We start from the raw sequence: 20,000 nt of genomic DNA on the forward strand, positions 1-20,000 counted from the left end.
TACCTCCCCAAAAAAAATCCTCACTCTCTGGCACTTCTATGGAACTCCCCCATCTGCACCACTTCTAGCCTCCTATCCTTTAAAAAATCACTCCACTCTTATCTAACTTCCACATGGGAATGCTCCTGCTCCCATCCCTCATGACTTACACTTACTTCTACACTGTTCCCTTCCTTACTCTCTAATCCCAGGTTACAAATTCTTGTTTCAAAAAAAAAAAAAAAATTTAAATTTGATTGAAACAATTTTTTACCTATGTAGTCTTTATACATTTTATGTGTGTATATCAATTTAGTCTTGCTTCTTATGTAACCTATGTAATCTATGTTTGTTTAATTAACCTGTGTGTAAGTTTGTATGTGGAGCTTTTCTCCCCAGGACTCCATTGAAAACGGGTTCTTCTGGCCCAATGGACTATCCTGGTTAAACAACTGCAAATAAAATTAAATAAAATAATAATAAATAAAATAAATCTTATCTCTACTCTACTTTATGCATCCCCCATATATACTAATCTTTCTAAACATAACATCAATAGGCTTACAACAGCCTATAACAACATTGCCAAATTTGCCACTGCCTCTCCATATAAAACACATCACTGCCTGAACCTCCTTAACCTAGGGTGGCTGGAGTTACCTCACCTAATTCAGTACTATCAGCTTACAACTGCCCATAAAGCCCTTCACCACCCAGAAAAGATACCAATGCTCTCCTCCCTGATAAAACCCTATAACAACCTAAAAACCCTACGCTCTTCCAATAAAATACTGATTCAAACCTCTCTATCAAAGAATACAGCAGGTGACACTATATTTTCCAACTCAGTTGGTAAAATTTGGAATCAACTTCCTACAGACCTCTTAGCCCAAACTTCTATCACACTATTTAAAACTCAACTGAAACATTTTCTAACCAATCACTGGCTTTGCTCTTGCAATAACCCTAGCTGATCACGTACCTCCTACCTTCTCCTGCATCCTTTGCACTGTCTCCCAACTCTATTTCTCCATTTTATTTTTCATCTCTACCTAAGAAATTGACTCTCTCAACTTCAAACTAAAATTTTCTAGTAACTCTATCTTTTGCTTTTAAACTACTTAATTATTTCTGTCTCACATTTTATATACCTGTACTGAAGAAATTTGATAGTCTCTGTTTTCGCCTTTTGAACTTACTGAAAAGATGGCCTAAATGCCTGTTTTAGCTGTCTTAAATTCCCTATGTAATTATGAATGCCTGTTTTAGTTGAATCTCAAATTACCTATGTACTTTGACCTGTACTGTAGAAATTTGATAGTGTCTGTATTCACCTTTTTGAACTTAATGAAAGGAAAGCCTATATGCCTGTTTTACTTGTGTCTTAATTCCCTATGTAATTTTAAATCCCTGTTTTAGTTGTGTCTTAAATTACCTATGTACTTTGAATGTATTTTGTTATTATGCATTAGATAGTGGAACTTTTCTCCTCGGGCCTCCACTGAAAATGGACATGTATCCAGCTGGACTAGCCCGGTTAACAAATGTAAAATAAAATAAATAAAAATACTACCACATCTTGATGGACAGACGATCCAGGAGGTTTCTCCGCTTCCGGCTTGGAGCCAGTCATTATCAATTCAGGGTTCTTCCATTCGGCCTCACCTCAGCCCCCAGAGTGTTCACCAAGGTCATGGCGGTGGTTGCAGCCCACCTGAGACTTCAGGGCATTCAGGTCTTCCCGTACCTAGACGACTGGCTCCTTACCGCAACCAACAGGCATCAGCTCTCTATGGCGATTGATTACGCACTGACTCTAGCCCACAACCTAGGCATTTCAGTAAACCGGCAGAAGTCCTGCCTGTGCCCCACTCAAGCCCTGGAATTCATAGGGGCCAGGTTGGATACTTGAATCTCCCGAGCTACTCTAACATCAGTCAGACTGAACAGCTTGTCTTATCAGGTATTAGCCCTTCTGCGGAGTCCTATTCCTCCAGCGGAGTTAGTCCTGAGGGCACTGGGGTCTATGTCAGCAGCAATCGGTCTTTCCCTCCATGCCCATCTGCGAATGCGAATATTACAATGGACCCTTCAAGTCCAATGGTCCCTCTTGTTCCACCCATTGAACATGCCGATACAGCTAAGCAGAGTTTGCAGGGACTCCCTTCTTTGGTGGTTACATGTGCGGGAACTCAGAGAAGGGAGGCCTTTCGTGATTCCCCCGGTCGAAGCCACGTTGACCACGGACGCTTCCGCCTCGGGTGGGGGTGGGCATTGTTCAGGCAGATCCGTTCAAGGCACGTGGACTTCCCTAGAGACCGCATTGCATATCAATGTCCTAGAGATGAGGGCGGTGCTTTTGGCGTTGCAAGCTCTCCACGACCTTCTCTCCCTGGGGACTATTGTGATCCAGACAGACAAACATGTCTGTAGTCTGGTATATAAACAAACTGGGAGGAACCAGATCCTATCCCCTGTGTCGAGAGGTCATGAGAGTTTGGAAATGAGCGATCTCCACCAACCATTTTCTGGTAGCAACTCACATCCCGGGACGGTCCAACATATTAGCGGACAAGCTAAGTTGGGTGCTTCTCACTCCGTACGAGTGGTCTCTGAATCCATCTGTTGCGGAGCAGATCTTCCACAAATGAGGTCGGCCTCGCTGCGATATTTTTGCTTCTCCTTTAAACACAAAATGCAGCGAGTACTTCACAATAATTCCCCCCAGAGGGGAGACCCCAAGAGATGCTCTAGTCCATGCTTGGCCTCCCGGGCTCCTTTATGCTTATCCCCCCCTTCCACGAAATTAATTCAGAAAGCCTGTCAGTTGCGGAGCAGAGTTATCCTCATATCCCCATTCTGGCCTCGACAGATCTGGTTCCCTTTTCTGCGGTCTCACAGTGTGGCTTCTCCGTGGATTCTGGATCCCAGTCCAGAACTGATCTCACATCCTGCGGGTTACCTTAACTCAACCTGGTCAACCTCAAGCTTGCAGCTTGGCTGATCCAGTTCCATTAATGGCTAGGACTCCCGGTATCTCATCTTCTGTTAAGGCCATTCTGGTTGCGGCACATAAGCCGTCTACCAGAAAACTTTACAACAGTAAATGGAAACGTTTTTCCATTTGGGCCAAAGACAAGGGCTTGGACCCATTTACTGTCCCTATTCCGACCATTCTGTACTTCCTCTCGTTGATCTTTCGGCAGGGAGCAAGTGCTTCTACGGTTAAGGTGCAATTGGCGGCCATCTCCCATTTTCATGTGGGTGACGGCATAGGTTCCTTAGCATCTACAAAGTTGTGCAAAACCTTCTTACGAGGCATCTTTCTTTTAAATCCACCGATAAAATCTGTGATTCCCCCATGGGATCTGACTCTAGTCTTGCAAGCCTTGACGAGTCCACCTTTCGAACCTGCGGCCTTAATTCTGTTGAAGTTCTTGTCATGGAAAATGGCCTTCTTAGTGGCTATTACTTCGGCCAAAAGGGTTTCAGAATTGCAAGCATTGTGTATGAAACCTCCTTACCTTATCTTTCACAAAGATAGTGTCCCTCAGGACTAACCCGTCTTTCTTGCCTAAGGTTGCTTCAGAAGCAAATATAAATCAATCGATAAATCTACCAGTGTTTTTTTCGAACATTTCAGAACAAGGTAGAATACACATTACACAAATTGTATGTACACAGACAGCTGCGTTTCTACTTGCATAGTATTAGAGAGTTTCGCAAGTCAGACCAGTTGTTTGTCTCTCAGGCAAAATCAGCCATGGGCAAAGCCATTTCCAAAGTGACTGTAGCAAATTGGATCCGTCAGTGTGTTATTCAGGGGTACATATCTGGCAAACCAGCCCCCAGTTAGTATCCGTGCTCATTCTACAAGATCTGTAGCCACCTCAACAGCCTTTTGGTCTAGGGTTCCAGTGGACGACATATGTTCAGCAGCTACTTGGTCCTCTTCTCATACGTTCATTTCTCATTATAAACTAGATGTGATCTCGAGAAGTAGGGCTTCTTTTGTCTCCGCGGTGCTTCGGAATATCCTTCCGTAAGGACCACCCAGGTTCTTATAAGATAGCTGGGGACTCTGTCCCACAGGTTGCAGAGCAAATGAAGTAACTACTTCAGATAAAGAAGTTATGTACTCACCATAACGTTCCATCTGAGTGTAGGTACTTCATTTGTCTGCAACCGACCCCCCGCCATCCCCCGAACCTTTCGGGATTTTCTGATCACCTTTTCAGTTGATTTTCGTGTTACCAGGTTGGTGAGGCAAAAAAAACAATCTGAGGTAATATGGTTGGTAGCAGGGGATTATGGGTAGGGGGAGGAGCCAGGAGCTCGGAAAGCTGCCGGCTCGGATCCAATACCCACAGGTTGCAGACAAATGAAGTACCTACTCAGATGGAACGTTATGATGAGTACATAACTTCTTTTTAAGTAAAATTAATCTGCAAGGCTGCAATTAAGGATATAGTCCACTTGTCCCTCCAGACTTCCAACTTTACCAGTATTTTTTTAAAACATTTTTACCCTTTTCATGTCTGTGTTCTTTCTGCCAAATTCGTATACCATAACTTGTAGGTACATTCCAATTCCAGAGATAAAACATTTGTTTGGCATGACTATATCTATGCCCATCTGGTATCATTAAACTGCCATATAGTATTACTTCTACTGGCTGAGACTGCCTTAATGCTACCAAATATTGTATGGTTACTTGCTATAGCATTTGGTGTCTGAGGGCATCATTATCAGCAGGCCTGACATCCTATCCACCTTTCTTTATAAGGTTGAAGAAGAGGAGGACTGGTATTTCTATACACAAAAGACCCAGTTACTTGGGTCTTCCTTCTCCATTTCTTTTGGAGCCTGGAGAATATATTTCAGAGAAGTAGGGCTTCTTTTGGCTCCGCGGTGCTTCGGAATATCCTTCCGTAAGGACCACCCAGGTTCTTATAAGATAGCTGGGGACTCTGTCCCACAGGTTGCAGAGCAAATTACATTATTTAAAGCATGGCTGAAAGAGCCCACCCACCAAAAACTGCTAGTGGGATATTAGGAATTGTGTTACAACATTGATAATATGAAAAAAGGTGAATTAAGTGCCATCACAGATACCTTTACAACAACCTTTTGTAAAATACATAGCAGGATATGCAATTTTTTAATGTGAAATGAGCTTCTTTTTATAATGTATGACTTTGTATTCGGAAGTTTGTTTTTCTGTGTAACAGGAATTGTTTTGAATGTATGATTGTGTATGCAGAATTATGGTTTCATAGAAAAGTATTTTACTGCTTTCAACTTTGTTTCTCTAAAATGATTTTGAAATTGCAGAAAGAGCAGCCTGCTCCACAACCAGTGAGGCACATCAGTGTTGAAGTCGTTCCTATGGGACCTCCACCTGTGCCCAAACCTAACCAGAGCAAAGACTGTGCTTTCATGGAAAAGCTTCATGCTGTGGATGAAGAACTGGACCTAACATCTGTCTGCATGGGTGATTCACTTCAGGTAGTCATATTGGTATTTGTGTAATACACACACATTACGTATAAGTTGTACTGTAAATATTGAATGACTCATTGTGATTATGGAAGTATGTTTGTTATTCATGTCATTATAATTTGTTTATTTCATTATCTGTGACTCTAGCTCGATGATCAACTTTTAGATTACTGTTGCAGTAGCCTAAACCATTTGGGGTCTTTATTCAGGAACTGTACAGCTTTCAAAGTTTAAGGGAGCCAAATATAAAGACAGACATTTTAGATAATAGGCATTTAGTAGAGTATGTAATGTAATTTCTTGTTAGGTAAGTAGTTCATAGTTATTTTGTGTGTGAATTATTGTGTATTATTGTGTTAAGGTGAAATAAAATACTGCAGTCAGTGGCGTGGCAGAATGAAGTACAAAGTACAACTTTATTTAAAAGAAATCGTGTGTGGGAGATAGTATTCAGAAAGTCGTGTCTCCCCGAAAAAAGAAATTCATTGTCATTTTATAGAAAAACTTTTTCATAGTAATAAACTTTATCAGACCACTGCTAGCGTCCAGTATAGGAAAAAACTGAACAGTACACTTTATTTCTTAGACCACTACTAAATATCCAATAGGAATATGCCAAGTTTAGCAAAAATAAATCTGCAGCTTCTTGTGTATATTTTAGCCTAGTAAGGAGTAAGTTTTCTGTGACTTACAAGAAATGTTGTGTCAGGGTCAGGAAAAGAAACTTAACATTCTGTACTTTTCCACAGTTGCACAGTACTTTTGCAGTCACATACACCAGCCTTCTAAGAAACATGCCATTTCATTTTAACCCTTTACAGTCCCTCATTTGATGCTTAGAAAACATTACACTCATGCCTTTCATACTCCAAAAATATTTCTATATATTTTCTCCAAACCTTCAAAAACTGATTTTTCATTTTTACTTTTCATGTGGCTTTTGACATGATTTGTAAATGGCACATTTTTAAAACTACTAATCTGCACATTTTATAATAAAATGTTAGATCAAGATGCAATTAGCTAGGTTATTAAAGTTTTAGATAGAAATAAAAGGAAAAATAAAAATATAATAATAGCAATAAGAATAATAAATTGCAAAACACTGCCACCCCATCCTGAGAACAGATTAGTTAGCCAAGCCTATTGTGAAATATTCACATTTTTGGTATCTGATAGCTCAGCTACCTTTTGGATGTTTTCCAAGTGGCTACGTATTGGTTGTTATTTATTGGGAATAAATGTACAGCACTCCTTGTGCATGAGCGTGCTTGTACCTCCCTTTGACACAAACAGTTTCAAGAGCTTTCACAGCTCACAAATTAATTTTGAAGCCCCATAAGCAAGCAGGTAGTATAACAGTCCCAGAAATAACATAATCCCCAAAGTCCATATGGGAAAGTCTCTTAAAAGCTGCTTGTTTTTAATCATGGTGATAGATCCACAAAGCATCAATCTTTCAGATCAAATTTTTTGCAGTCTGAATCTCTCAAACATTGGGTATTCGCCCTCTGGGCAAACTTAGTGGTATGTCGAATAGCAGGAAATAGACAACCAATAAAACAGCCCTCCAGTTTTCCAGTAACCATTTGTATGCCCTTTTTCCACAAATAAAATAATACCCTTTACGTAATGCTGTCTGAGGTGTCACGTTGTCATTATTGGTTACTGGCTGAAAAAAGTTATCAAATTAAAGCATTTTGCTTATAACTGTCTTTTCTAATTCAGATACATTTGCATATTTTCAGACCTGTTTAAATAGAGTGTAATCTTTGCGACTATATGATCAGAGGCATTTTTCCCAGTCAGTAAGGTCATACAAAATTTCATCTTATTGTCTTTTCATCAGTTTTCTTTTATATTTCAGAGATGCAGTCACATTTAATACTTTGCATACATTTATTATTGTAATGTTATAGTTACTGTTCCCTACCTTTTTGGTCCCATTTTGTTGAAAACACAGAATTCCCCTTTGGATAAAGGGCAAAGAGATAGTTTTATTGATCATGACCTCTACGCCCCAGTCTCATTTAATAAAACTCTACGGGTCCCAGAAATATGTATTGGAACCGTTTTATATAACAGTCTGCTATGTGCTGTCGGAATTGCTTTATTTACCTAACAATTGCTTACACTGAAAGTCATTGCATAGGTTTGTAGAGTAGTACCAAAAGTATTAAACAAGAGGTGACGGTCTGTTATCTGTTGTTCAGGATTTTGGGTAATCAATTGCTGCCTTTTCTTATCGAAAGATTGAATAGTTCTTACAGTTTTTGCAGGAATGAAGAAGTGCAGCAGTAGGAAAAAAAATAACAATTGCAGTCAACGAGGCGACAATCAGGCACAAATGGCGAATCGGATGGGGTCGTAGTGGATTCTCAGATATTTCCAAACACACAGATGTCCTTCATGGATGCATCTGCAGTCATAACAACTGGGTTGTCCTGTCGTCAGGCAGCCCTTCGGTCGGCCGGATTCCAAAGTCCGGGTCCGCTCGCTGATGTCGCACTTCACCCGACGTCATCTCTGCTGGTCTTCGGGTATAAAGGCATCAGCCGACGCCATTTTCCCCAGTCTTTCTTGCCGCGTGGCACCCGAAGCAGAAGCTGTTCACAAGTGCCGGTCGGTCAAATCAAAAAACAGAAGCTCTACAGCAGATAATGCAATTAACAAAGATGAGAGCTGTGGAAAGAGTACCAATAACAGAACAAGGCAAAGGATTCTACTCCAGACTATTCCTAGTTCCAAGAAAGGAAAAAAGTTGGAGACCTATTCTAGACCTGTCCACCTTAAACACATACATCATTGTCCCAAAATTCAAAATGCTGACCCTACAGCAACTTCTTCCCATGCTGGGCAAGGAGTGTTGGCTGGTAACTCTAGATCTCAAGGAGGCATACCTGCACGTCCCCATTCGACCAATTTGCAGAAGATACCTCAGATTTCTTGCAGGATCAGAGCACTATCAATTCTCAGCATTGCCCTTTGGCTTATCTACTGCGCCCAGAGTATTCACAAAATGCCTGGCATCAGTAATCGCCACTGCAGACTACAGGAATCCAAATTTATCCATACCTGGACGACTGCCTGCTACAAGGGGACAACAAAAGCAAGCTGACAACAGATTTACAAAGGGTCATTTACTTGCTACAAGGACTGGGATACACAGTAAATTTACAAAAGTCAAGGCTGATACCATCCCAAACAAGGACATTCTTGGGTGCGGAATTGGTCACAGTAAAACAAATGGCATTCCTAACTACAGAAAACAAAAAGAACTCCTCTTTACTTCTTGGCACTAACAAAACAGAACAAGCTAACAGCAAGAAAAGTTCTGCAGGCCTTGGGCTTCATGGCATCATGCATAATCTTGGTTCCACATGCCAGACTGCATATGAGAAAACTACAGTGGTACCTAAAGAATTTATGGTCTCAACACAGGCACAGCCTAGAAGCAGAAATTCCACTAATCCCATGCCTAAAACAGGAGTTCCTATGGTGGGATCAAGCATGCCAGTCAAACCCAGGCCTACCCTTTCACAACTATCAAGCAAGCCAAACCATCACAACAGACGCCTCAGACCTAGGATGGGGCTCACATGCTGGACAAATGCGCATAAGGATTGTGGACGAGGACCAGCTTCACCTGCACATCAACCTAAAAGAAATGCTGGCAGTAAAACTGGCAATCCAAAAATTCAGACCATTTCTCAAAGAAGGCCATTTGATGATAAGGACAGACAACACCACAGTCATGTGGTACATCAACAAACAGGGAGGCACTCATTCATACCCCCTATGCAGAATTACTTTGGACCTTTGGAATCTGGCACTCAGCTACAACATCCAGTTACAGGCAATATTTGTACCGGGAAAGGAGAATACTCTAGCAGACATGTTAAGCAGAACCACCTCGGATGCTCACGAATGGATGCTACACCCGGACATCTTCAAGACCATCTCAAAGAAATGGGGAATGCCACAGATAGATCTATTCACTTCCCCTCTCAATCACCAGCTCAAGAAATTCTGCACAAGGACATTCCATCCACTTGCATGGAAAGTGGATTCGCTCTCCTTCAGCTGGAAAGGTCTGACAGCATATGCATTCCCACCTCTTCCCTTGATGCACAAGGTATTACTAAAAATCAAGGAGGAACGTCCAAGGATAATCCTGATAGCTCCGAACTGGCCAAGACAACACTGGTACCCATTGCTGAGGAGCATGTCTCGACAAAATGTGGTCAATACCCCTGATGCCCTTGATGTTAACTCAGAACAACTACAGCATCATGCATCCAAACCTAAAAACGTTGCAACTGACTGCATGGAACATCACATAGCAGCAACTAATCCAGATCTTTCCCAAAGGGTTAAAGACATTATCCTTGAAGCCCGCAGACCTTCAACAAGAAGGAACTATGCAGGAAAATGGAAAAGGTTTGTCATTTGGAGTGCTGAAAGAGGAAAAGATGTGTCAATATAGATATTGCTAACATTCTGGAGTACTTGGCAGAGCTTCTACATACAGGCCTGTCCTATTCCTCCATCAAGATACATGCATCAGCTATTTCAGCAGAATACAGCTTTGATCCACCTGTCTTTTCACATCCTCTACTCAGGCAGTTCCTCAGAGGGATCAAGAATGTAAAACCTCCTAGGAAACCACCATTGCCAGCTTGGGATTTGAACTTTGTGCTAGAAAAGTTGACACTGCACCTTTTGAACCAGCAGCAACAGCAGACCTACAGCATCTATCATGGAAAACTGCTTTCCTACTGGCAATAACCTCAGCAAGGAGGGTTTCTGAACTTCAGGCCCTAATGGCAGTACAACCCTTCCTAATCTTCCACCAAGATAGAGTGTCCATGAGGACTAATCCTACATTTATGCCTAAGGTGGTATCCAGAGTGTCTTTAAACCAGGCAATCCACCTACCTACCTTCTTCCCCAACCCACAAAACAGAGGGGAAAGAATGCTGCATACCTTGGATGTACATAGACAGCTACGCTACTACCTGGACAGAACAAAAAGTAACAGAAAAACTGACCAGCTTTTTGTAACCTATGCAACAGGAAGGGAAGGAAAAGCAATTTTCCAAACAGACAATCTCCAAATGGATAGGAAATTGCATACGATTCTGTTACTCCTTCCATGGAAAACCAATTCCACAGAACATAAGGCCTCATTCTACAAGGGCAACAGCCACTACCACAGCCTTCTTACGAGGAGTGGCAACCAAGGACATTATTGAGGCGGCTACTTGGACCTCCGTGCATACATTTGCCAAGCATTATAATCTACCTCTGTATTCCAGATCCCGAGCAGGGTTTGCCACTGCTGTACTGCAAGGGATCCTAACCACACCATAATCTATTCTTCCTCCTCCCTAGTTGGCTATGGTATTCTACCCAGTTGTTATGACTGCAGATGCATCCATGAAGGACATAGTACAGTTTTGTACCTACCATAAATGTAGATGACCGAACTGGATAGCATCTGCAGTCAGGATTACCCTCCTCCTTCCCTCTGTGGTACTCCTAGGTATTTACCCTCCTAATAGCTAGCTGGTGGGGAGTCTCTTATGGTGTATTTGTTTGTATATATGTACATACATGCTTATTTTTGTGTTTGCCTTCTATCTTTTGGAAACATTGGCATTTACCCAAAATTTAGCCTTCCAAGAGGGCAACTGGCATCTGGGGCAAGAAACACTGAGGAAAATGGCGTCGGCTGATGCCTTTATACCCGAAGACCAGCAGAGATGACGTCGGGTGGAGTGCGGCATCAGCTGGCCGGACCCGGACTTTGGAATCCGGCCGACCGAAGGGCTGCCTGACGACAGGACAACCCAGTTGTTATGACTGCAGATGCTATCCAGTTCGGACATCTACATTTATGGTAGGTACAAAACTGTACTTTATTTTGTGATGAACAAGCTTACTGCTGCTCACTGCAGCATTCTAAACACACTTCACAAAGGCTGCTGTTGTTTGTTTCCCATAAGTGGCACTCTGTTGTCTGACTCAGGGGAAGTGTCCTTTTCTTGTGCCTCCACAGTATCAGTTGATCAGTTCTCGGTGCTATTCGCAGGCCCTCTCTCTCTTTTTTTTTTTTTTTTTTTTCTTCTTGGTACAGGCTAGGCTTAAAATGGCCCACAGGACACAACAGAAAACCACGCTAGACAGAAGACTGTCAGAGGGCCCGGTAAAGTGATTTTTTTCTTGAAGCAACATCACCAGCTGTTAAGGTTAAATAATATACTTCAGTCAGTGGCAGAATAAAGTACAAAGTACAACATTATTTAAAAGAAATCAAACCTGTGGGAGACAGTACTCAGAAAGTTATGTTTCCCAGAATAAACAAATTCATGGTCATTTTATAAAAAAACTGTATCAAAGTAATAACCTTTATCTGTCAGACCACTGTTGGCATCCAGTAGAGAAAAACTGAACATTACAGCTGGAGTAAGGGTCCAGCTGTGTGGAAGCCATTGTGATTGTGGCAGCCAATAAAAAAGTATCTCTAAAGAGTTTTTCATTCCATCCACCATTAGGGAGTCTTGGGCCATGAATCATTTGGGAAAGTGCGCCTACACTACAACCACCTTTGCCTTATGTGCTGAATTATCTTTCCCACTTGACGAGACTTGAGGGTGACCTTGTCAGAAGATGCTGGAGTCTCAACTGTCTACTATGCAGTCTATTTCCAAAGTCTCCATGAGGCTGCTGTCCATTGCAGCTGACAGGGCATACCATACAGCAGGTGCTGGCATTCCTGTGTGTCATCTTGCCTGGAAGTGCTTCTGCAGTTTTTCTACTGTTTTAATGCTCCCTTTGACAGTTCCACCATTTTTGGTGTGAAGGTCAAGGACACGCTTACTAGGAGCAAATAAGATGGGAAAAAAACCCTCAAATGGCCTTCTCCAAAACCAGATGGGTATGAATTTTTTTTTTTTTGCAAAGAGCAGCAACATCTCCAGGAAACTTCTAGGAAAGCAGCATTTTATAAAATGGAGATGTGAAGAGCATCCAAGCCTAGTTTTGGGCACACTTGTTCTGACAGGATGGTGTACATTTATCAAGATCAAGGAAGAGAATTTTTGTAGCTATTTTTGCAGTATTTGAAAAACACTAGGCAGGATTTTTGACAGGCCAACATTTTTACATTTCACAGATAAAATTTGATGCACCTCAGATAGTTGTTAACACTAGGAGCATTAATAATACATTTTTTATTGAAAATGTTACCATGTTCCTTCAATAATGATGTTATTGTTTGTGAAACATGGTGAAAGAACAGTGAGTGGAAACAATTTATGTCCGGGTTTAATGCTTTTGCTGTAACAGACATTCTAATAAAAAATCAGGTGGAGGTGTTATGATAGGGATTAAAGATAGTTATGAGACCTGGGATTATTTCATGTTCAGTGATAACACCAGTACTATAGACTGTGTAGCTGTAGCAGTAAAGACAACCCTGGAACATATAACAATTGTTGCAGTGTATAGACCACCAAAGTCAAGTGGTGATGACCTAGAGGAATTCATACTTATCTTGCATGAAACACAGGAGGGAAGAATAATATTTGCTGGGGACTTAAATTTACCAGAAACAGATTTAAATATTGATTCCACAACATTAGTAAGACAATTACTCACATTGTATGTTCAGGAACAACAGTTGTTTCAGATTGTAAAAAAAAAAAAAAAAAAAAAAAACTTCCAATGAACAGATGTTAAATAACTAGATATTGCTTGTCTTCCTAAAGAAATGACTGTTAATTTAAGTCAAGTCTTAACACCATTGATGTCCAGTGATCTTGGGGTTATAAAGGTTAATTTGTTGCTAGATAATTTTGCCAAACTGTAATCTAAACCAATGCACAGAAGATTAATTATAGATTATATGGAACCAAAACAGTCACTATGTAAAACTAACTGCAGATGGAATATGGAAAGTTTTGAAAAAAAAATTGTTTAAGTGCAAAAAGTCAAAAAAATATTTAACATCGGGATCTAGGCATACAACGTCAGGTGGATATATTTCCATAAGAACAAGATACCTGATTAAGGTGAGAGACAAAAAATTTATAAGAAATGGGAGGGAAGTCGAACTACAACTTTGGTAACTGAAATAAGCTGGACAAATAAATTAAGCATAGTGTGAGACAAGATCAAGAATAATTTGAAGAAAATTTATATAAAGATATTGAACATAATAGAAAACCTTGTTATATATACATAAGATGTGGAAGCAGTAAATGCATACAAATAGATAAACTGTGTCTAGATTCTAAAATGTGTTCTTAGACACAACAGATTATTGATATATTTACAAAACCTTATGCAAAACAGTTTGGCTCCACAAAGTGAGTGGTAAGTTGTCCTAGGGACCTCCAGGTAACCTCAGATACTGGAATCAAATTAGATCAGATTGAAAAAGAACTGCACAAACTGGATCTAAACAAAGCACAGGGAGGAGACGGAATTGGTAATAATGACCTTAGAATACTTCAGCAAGAACCACTATAGTATAAAGTACCATTATATCTGTTATTTTCTAGGTCATTTAAATATGGGGAGATTCCTCAAGATTGAAGACATGTACTTATTAAACCTGTCTTTAGGAGAAAGGGGTGTAGGACACACCCAGAGTTATATAGACCCTAAAGTCTACTTTCATGTTGTGGAAAAGTAATGGATAAGGTAATATTGGATATGTTTTTGTCAGAAATGGATAGTTTGGGACTTGAAACCATATATCAGTATGCATATGTTGAAACTAGAGCTGTTGCCACCTGTAACTTAATGTTCCATAACAATATAATAACAGCTATGAATGAGAAATTGTGCGGTGATGTAATTTATATAGATTTAACTTAAGCATTTGACTGGATCATACACAAAACACTGTTCAATAAATTGGAACCACTAGGTATTGATGTACTCCTGATAAGCTGGATAGTTGCATGGCTTACAGATAGGACATGGCAAGTATCCTACAACATTTGGACAGGTGAAATTCTTGGTTACAGTCAGGGTGTCCCACAGGGGCCTGTCCTAGGCCCTTACTTGTTTAGGTTGCATCTTTCAGACCTAACATTTTCATCTGAGGTGTTCTACATTGTATATGCGGATGACCTGAAATTGGGTAAACTGATTACATATGTTACAGATAATGCATGTCTCCAAAAGAACTTGTCTAAATTGACCATTTTGGCACAGGAAAATAATATGCTGATAAATGCATCAAAAACTAAGCATATGAGATTTGGGAGACATAAATTGAAAGGCGAATATTTAATACAGCACACAGTGATTGAAACTGTAGATTCATTTAAGGACCTGGGTATATGGGTAGATCCAGCTTTAAGTTTTTCTGATCATATCAACCAATTGGGTTAATGATGGATCTGATGTCAAGTTTCGTTCTTTCCTCAGCATGTGGATTTGGGTCCGACTTGGCCGTTACAATAGCTTGTAACCACCAAAAAAAGCTCTAATGCTCCTCCTTACCCATAATGCACCAACCCCTAACATACCTCAGGTCTTGTTTGCCTCTTCACGAATAAGATGTGGTCACCATTTCAGCTGTCACGTCATTGTTCAAGATAAGTTTCTTTAAATCTTTTTATAAATCGTACATATTTCCTTTCTTTTTCTATTACACTAGCTATAATTCCCATTACCGTAATTGATATTTTCCTGCCTTTTATATAAGCTACACATTCTGTGTAATCTTATTACCATTGTTGGTATTCCTAGCTTTCATGTACATAAAAAAAAAGCTGTTTCTTAACTACTTCTCTTCTGTACAATTTTTTACACTAGTCAGAATGTCAAAAAACGGCCCTTCAGGGTTAAAGAAATGTGGGCACAAGTTGCCTTTATTGGATCCACATTCTTTGTGTATATTGTTTAGGACCTGATAATATGAAAGTTGATTGCATCATATGCCAAAATTTTAATCCTCAGGCTATTACTGACTGTAAAAATAAACTAATTCTGAAAGGGTTGCTTCCAACACCCTTTTCTGAAGCGATTTCTGGAGCTCAGACCTTGAAATCTAGAACTGTGTTAAACTATACGAAACAGGATCTTTAAATTCTCTTTCTTCTTTGGAGCCTCCCAAGGGAAAAGCATAAGTTGGATCTGAAGACTTCCTCGACAGTTTCCATGCTTGATCTGACCGCTCCTTCTTTGGCTCTGAGCACCTTGGATCTGAAGTCTTTACATAGGCTAAGTACTCTCCCACTGTAGACCAAGTACTGTCTAGAGTTCCTTCTCTATTTCTGGAACTCTGACATTCAGAATCCCCATCCTTGGCGTCCTCTCGTTCTTCCAGGAGTCTAAATGAAGTTGATGTGGATAGGAGGATGAGATTTCTCACAGTGCAGATTCAGATGTGAGGTATCCTGGCTCCTACCCCACAGGTCAGGAAATCCATCATTCTGTCACTCCACTGATAACTCCTTCTCTGATCTGACCCATCATTTCAGAGCCCCTGGATCCAAGACCTCTGGGAGCCAGATGACTCTCTGAGCTGAAGAAGTCCTGTCAGTTCTAAGGTGTTGGAGTAGACTGTTTTTGTAGCCGTCTCTCCCCCTCAGAGTTTCGGCTGTAGACAGCTCAGCTCCAACTTTGCCTTGGGCAGATTACCTTCAAGAAGGAGGGATTCAATGGGCCAGAAGCTTGTCTTTTCAGGTCCGTTGTCTTCTTTTTCCCCAGAGCATTCTGCCTTTGAGGTAGTGGAGGGTTTTCTCTGCTCCAGCAGAGCAGACGGATCCTACCCTGTCGGATATTCCTTCCAGATCCCAGATGTCTCTGCACCTTAAACCACACCATTCTATGCCACAGGGCCAGCCAGCCCAAAGTCTCCAAGCCACCCAGTAGAGTTTCAGCACCTCTTCTGATACTTCACTGGAGCATCCCACCGAGGAAGGCCCTAAGAAGAGGAAGTGCAAAAGGAGGCATTTGGGACTCCTGTCAGGCGTCCTTCACCAAGGATACTGGTTTCAATGTAGGGGAAGGGTCCCCCATAATCACCTCCTGAAGACATCTCATTTGGAGACATTCTTGAGATCTCTTACACAGAGAAGTGGTTGGTCCACCAGTAATCCATTGCCAGAGGAGTCCGTATTCCTGGAGGCCTTTGGAGTTGGTCTGTCTACCTCCTGGGTTACTCTGCCCACCAATGAACTCATTGGCTTGATCTCTAGGTGGGTATAGAAGCAACCTGTCTGAGTTGAGCCAGTCCCCAAGAGAACAGAGCGGTTTCTGGCTCCACCAGTAGTTAAGGAATTCTGGAGTAAAGGGGTGCCTGTAGATGCCATGGTCATGGCGGTGGCCACTGAGAAGCAACTTGCTGAGCATGTGTATGCTTCAGTCACCTTTGCCCTTCGATCGCTGAACTAGTTGGCACACTACTACATTACAAATGGACTTGATCAAGGAACTTTCAAAATCACTTACTAGGACTACTACTGCTGAGGCTCAATCTTCTGTGGCTTCACAGTTGGCTACCCTTCAATCTGTTTCAGATTTGTCCATGAGGCTTATTTTCCACGCAGCTGAAGGTGCCTCAGGGACAATGGGTTCAGGCATTTCCATCAAGAGGCATGCTTTGATGTGCTATTTTGCAGAGCCCTTCAAGCCTTCGTTCATCACTGCACCTTTTGATAGCAGCTTGTTGTTTGGCCCAAAAGTGAAAGACATTCTCCAGGTGTGAGGAAAAATGGAAAGACCCTTTCTGCAGTGGGCGCGCGTTTGTGACCCCTCAAAGATCTTTTTCTAAGAATCAATGAGGCTGAAAGATGTGGTTCAGGAAGTCCCAGGGTCCTTTCTAAGATCCACGTGGAAATAGTTTCCCAGGGGCAGAGGGGGGAACTCAAATGGATGACTATGCCACATGGCAGAGGAGACCTGCAGAACCAAGGGTCCAGGGATTGTTTTCCTGACAGACCCTCTCAGCACTTCTGAAAGGAGGCCTGATTTGTCCCCCTCTGAAGGCAATTGGGGGTTGACTGTCCTGGCTCCAGAGAGCCTGGCTACAGGTAACCAAAGATACATGGGTGCAGAGGATCATTTCCAGAGGTTATATAATTTCCTTTTCCCTCCCTCCTCCACCCATATGCAAAAATTCCTGATGTTCCACCCATGTCAAAGGACAGCAGCACTAGAAGTATAAGTAGAAAAGCTGCTAGAAAAAGAGTCATCCGAGAAGTCTCATTAGACCAGACAGAAATCAGAACTTACTCAAGATTATTTTTAGTGCTAAAGAAAACAGGGGACTGGAGACCAATTTTGGATCTCTGTGACTTGAACAAGTCAGTTCAACGCACAGTTTTGGATAGTCACTATTTAGTCCATACTGCCCTTTTTGGGCAAGGAGGATTGGATGTGTTCAGTAGACCTTCATGATGTGTACTGTCAAAAAATGAACAGACAATCCAGAACGTATTTACACTTCCAGCTGGGAGCCAGTCTTTATCAGTTTAGAGCACTGCCCTTTGGCCTCACCATAGCCCCCAGAGTGTTTACCATGTGCATGGCATTGGTAGCAGCTCAATTGAGGCTGCAAGTATTCCGCACATTTCCGTACTTAAACTTCTTCTTCTTTCGGCTTTTCCCGGTTAGGGGTCGCCACAGCGGAGCACCTGTCCACTCATGATTGGCAGTGGAGTTTTACAGTGTCGAGTTGCCAGCCCGGCGCCCAACCTTCCACAGAAGGCACACACACGCACTCACACCTAGGGCCAATTTGGAGTATCCAATCCACCTACAGCATGTCTTTGGGATGTGGGAGGAAACCGGAGCACCCAGAAGAAACCCACGCGACCACAGGGAGGACATGCAGACTCCGCACAGAAGGCACCCCAGCCGAGGATTGAACCAGAGAACCTCTTGCTGTGAGGCGGCAACGTTAACCGCTGCACCACCGTGGCCGCCCACATTTCCATACTTAAATGACTGGCTCAATACCACCCCAACCAGGCATCTACTAATAAAAGCAAGAGATTGCTTACACTACACTTGTTCTTGTCTGGGGATATTCATAAATTTATTTATTTTATTTTTACATTTGTTAACCGGGTTTGTCTGACTGGGCCCAAAGTGCCCTTTTTCAGCAGAGACCCAAAGAGAAAAGCTCCAGGAAGGTAATTAGAAGACAAGGAAAATGCCTAACAATTAAAATTGTAAGATACGTAAAAGTACAAAAAACAGAGAGAAATATACAGTACGAATATATTCGAGAAAAATACAGTATTTTGAAAATATAGTAGCAATATGTTTGAGAAATTTGGTTAGCATTATGTTATTTACAAAGAATGTACCAGTACCAAAATAAAAAAAAAAAGTTAGGGTAACATCATGACGTAGTACAACAAAGATGCATTTAATAGCATGGGTACTAACTGCAGAGAGAGTAATATATGTAGACAGTTTAGGTAGATACCAAGCAGATTTGTTAATTGAGAGAAAAAGAAAAATTCATTAGGTCATTATTTCAACAAATCTCAGTTACAACTTTACTGGCCTTGGCAGATTTGGTTCCCCTTCCTTTGGCCTCATCTGCTTTTACTCATCTTGGATTCTGGATCCAATTTCAGACTTCCTGTCTCACCCAACAGATATGATTTACCCAGATATCTCAAATCTAAAGCTAACAGTGTGGTTTCTCCAAATCTTTTATTAGCCAGACAACTGATGCTCTTTTCCCCGTCCGTCACATACTTTTATCTTCTCATAAAGCTTCTGCAAGAAAACTTTACAGAAATAAATGGAAAAGTTTCCTGAGGGTGGTGTCAGAATCCAGTATTTAACCAGTCCATTAGTCTGCCAGTTTTCTTTCCTAAATTTGCAAACAAAGGTGAATATATGTTACATTTATTGGATGTACACAGGAAATTACATTTTTACCCACACAGAATGAAAGACATTAGAAAGACAAATTATTTAGGCATTTTCCTTTGAAACAATGAAAAATGTTTCACTGGCAACGTGTATGGGTTCTGATGTCAGAAGAATGAGAAGCAGTGTCCCATTCTACTTGCTGTCTCACTTTGTGCTGGATAAACCTTTTTGTTGCCTCTGTAAGCCTGTTCTACATCCAAAAACATTGTTGATCCCTAGGAAAAAGTATTTTGAGTACAGATGGATATAGTAGCTTGAATCTCTCACCTGTCTATGACATTCCTTGGTACCTGGGGTGAACTTGCTTCAGTTTTGCCTAGTATAGAGTGAATAATAATTTTCCACAACCACTCTGTCTCCAATTTTTAATACATTTTCTTTCTGCTGTGGTTTTGTCAAGATCAGATATTTCTGCTGTTATGTTTGCATCTTTACTAGTACAGGTCTTGGCTGCTTTCCCATTGCCATGTTTGGAGCGTGTACACAGTGTACTCTTTCAATTAAATTCTGCTGTGCTTAATTGTACTTTAATAAAATAGTCTGTTTCATCCAGTTTCTGTGGTAGAGCAGAAAATGTTAAGTTTTTCCTATCCATGATGTCT

General features: G+C 41.2%; 1 protein-coding gene across 2 annotated transcripts in view; it reads left to right on the forward strand.

The window, feature by feature from the left end:
- Positions 1 to 20,000, forward strand: part of GON4L (gon-4 like) — a 3,426,849-nt gene that overhangs the window by 1,355,927 nt on the left and 2,050,922 nt on the right. For both annotated transcript variants that reach the window (XM_044080158.1, XM_044080159.1), the window contains one exon: positions 5,314 to 5,487. In XM_044080158.1, coding sequence (XP_043936093.1) covers positions 5,314 to 5,487 — 174 coding nt within the window. The remainder of the gene's footprint in view (positions 1 to 5,313; positions 5,488 to 20,000) is intronic.

The sequence above is a fragment of the Protopterus annectens genome, chromosome 8.part0 (genome assembly GCF_019279795.1).
Source record: "Protopterus annectens isolate FY-2018-M chromosome 8.part0, PAN1.0, whole genome shotgun sequence".
Taxonomy (NCBI): domain Eukaryota; kingdom Metazoa; phylum Chordata; order Ceratodontiformes; family Protopteridae; genus Protopterus; species Protopterus annectens.